Source organism: Trachymyrmex cornetzi, unplaced genomic scaffold (genome assembly GCF_001594075.2).
Source record: "Trachymyrmex cornetzi isolate Tcor2-1 unplaced genomic scaffold, Tcor1.1 scaffold262, whole genome shotgun sequence".
In the NCBI taxonomy this organism is placed as follows: Eukaryota; Metazoa; Arthropoda; class Insecta; order Hymenoptera; family Formicidae; genus Trachymyrmex; species Trachymyrmex cornetzi.
The window spans coordinates 1547836-1549875 of record NW_017297292.1 but is presented as its reverse complement, the minus strand read 5'-3'; the positions used below and the strand labels follow the sequence as shown (position 1 = coordinate 1549875).

Below are 2040 nucleotides of genomic sequence, written 5' to 3'. Positions count from 1 at the left end.
CAATTTTTATAAAATATTTTGCTTACTTTTTATGGGTTCAAACTTCAAAGACAAAAGTTGCGATGACGAAATCAAAGGCATTGTGCACGGTTTTAGATTACGCCACAGGCCATTCCATCCTTCCTCGCTTTAATGTTGTATATGAATTGCCGTGGAGTGTGTGTTAGCTATTCGTTTATCGCTTTATATCTATACGTCGTACACGACTTCTTGAGCACTAACACATGGCAGGTACGGATGTAGAAGTGGACTTCCTGATCCTGTCTTATCAGTCACTGTCGCCAAAGTGGCAGGTGAACTAGGGTCAATTTCTCTTGGCGCAGTAACGAATACTCTACCATCTATAAGGATTTTGTTTGTGAATGGAACTTATCTTCTACTAAAAGATATAAGGTAAACATTCCAGTGATTGAATATGTACCTGTGTCTAGAAATTCGTATACACAAAATTTCTTATTATTAATATATTTCAAATATTTTTTATTACAATATTATAATTTATTTGTATTTAAAGATATAAAGCTTACAATTAAATTATAATATTTAAAAAAGCATTTATAGGTATATATGTATTGTATGTATATATGTATATATATATATATATACATATAATAAAAATAATCATAATTTAATTATATTTATTTTTTTAAACGTAAAAGTTAAATTTTCGTTAATAAAAATATTAATATTTCTCAACAAAATCTTTTCAACTTTTTCGAATAATTTGTTATCAACTTACTATTTACTCTTTTTGCATCGATAAATATGCTCATGTAGGATCTGTAAGCGCCAGAACTTATCGCGTTTTTCTTCTGCTGTTCACTTTCCCATTCGTACTGACAATGTTTCCATTTATGAGCATCATTTATTTCGAGTCCAAAGCTCACAATCGCCATGGATAGAATTGACAGGGCAAACAGAGAATGTTTCATTTTTTACCGTAACGAATAGCTTATAAACAATGATGTTTTGCCGTTCAGAGTACAGAACGGGATTTGCTGTCGGGATATGAGTTTGTCTTGGCGGTTAGAATTTCGAATACCCCAAGAGAAATATTGCATAGATATCTGTTTAATAAAATATTTACTGTAAAGATACTGCATTCGCAGAGTTATTGTTTTACCTTCTCTGCCATTACAGTCTTTTTAATATAGTCAAAATAAAGATATAGTAAGATATTGCTAAAATCTCACAACTGTTAACAGATTTTTAGAAAAACATTGCACTGACACATTTGATAGTTTCTGTATTTTTGTAAGTAGATTATCCTAATGTTCCACTTTGGTTCACAACAAATTGTATTTGCTTATGGAATACAATAAATTATGCAAATTACTAAATTTTTGAATATATGTGTGTTTTTTGATAAGTCTATTGTAACTTTTTGGGTTGCAACAATAAAACAGTATGGTTGAACTGTACCGGTAGACACGTATATCACAAATACGAGTGACACAATGACTGCTTGTTATTTTACAAAATACCTTTTTTTTACAAAATACACGAAAATGCTTTTAAAAAACTACATTATATAACTTATAATCTTAATTGTAGTCCAGTTAAAGTTCATCCAAAGTGGCATTATTATGACAATTTTAGATGACTTGTGTACATAGTACCATATACAAGACGTAGTTATCTCATCAACGAGGCCGCATCAAGAACAGAAATTATAGTATTATTTTGTCTTACATTTCATATTTTTTAAATGTGAAATAAATATTTGTTAATTTTCCTGAAATCAAAATTTAAATTTGTATTTGGCGTTTTTTATTAAATAACGTAAATGCGCTTTTATTGTATAATAATGTAATCATTTATTTTTACTGCGATTCAATTATACTTAATAATAATTAATAGCATATTTTTTACGTTCTTATTTTATTAATATCTTTGATAAAAAATAGGTGAACAATTTTAGAGAGAGAGAGAGAGAGAGAGAGAGAGGGGGGGGGGGAAGGGAGCACTGTTGAAAGTTACTGGCCCTATATTGTTAATTGGTACTGGGGTGGCATACAAAATGATATTGAAGAAAACATC

The 2040-nt window shown here is 29.6% G+C and overlaps 1 protein-coding gene across 2 annotated transcripts; it reads right to left on the bottom strand.

The window, feature by feature from the left end:
• Nucleotides 1-1424, bottom strand: LOC108761795 (major royal jelly protein 4). 2 transcript variants are annotated; one of them, XM_018508520.1, is made up of 3 exons: nucleotides 1231-1253; nucleotides 740-1067; nucleotides 1-341 (listed from the first exon to the last, which is right to left on the bottom strand). In XM_018508520.1, exons 2-3 carry the CDS (start codon nucleotides 930-932, stop codon nucleotides 190-192), a joined length of 345 nt encoding a protein of 114 aa, XP_018364022.1. In that variant the 5' UTR covers nucleotides 933-1067; nucleotides 1231-1253; the 3' UTR covers nucleotides 1-189. The 2 variants fall into 2 exon arrangements, with proteins under 2 accessions (XP_018364022.1, XP_018364021.1); XM_018508519.1 differs by having other exon boundaries at nucleotides 740-1424.
• Nucleotides 1425-2040: the final 616 nt, after the last annotated feature.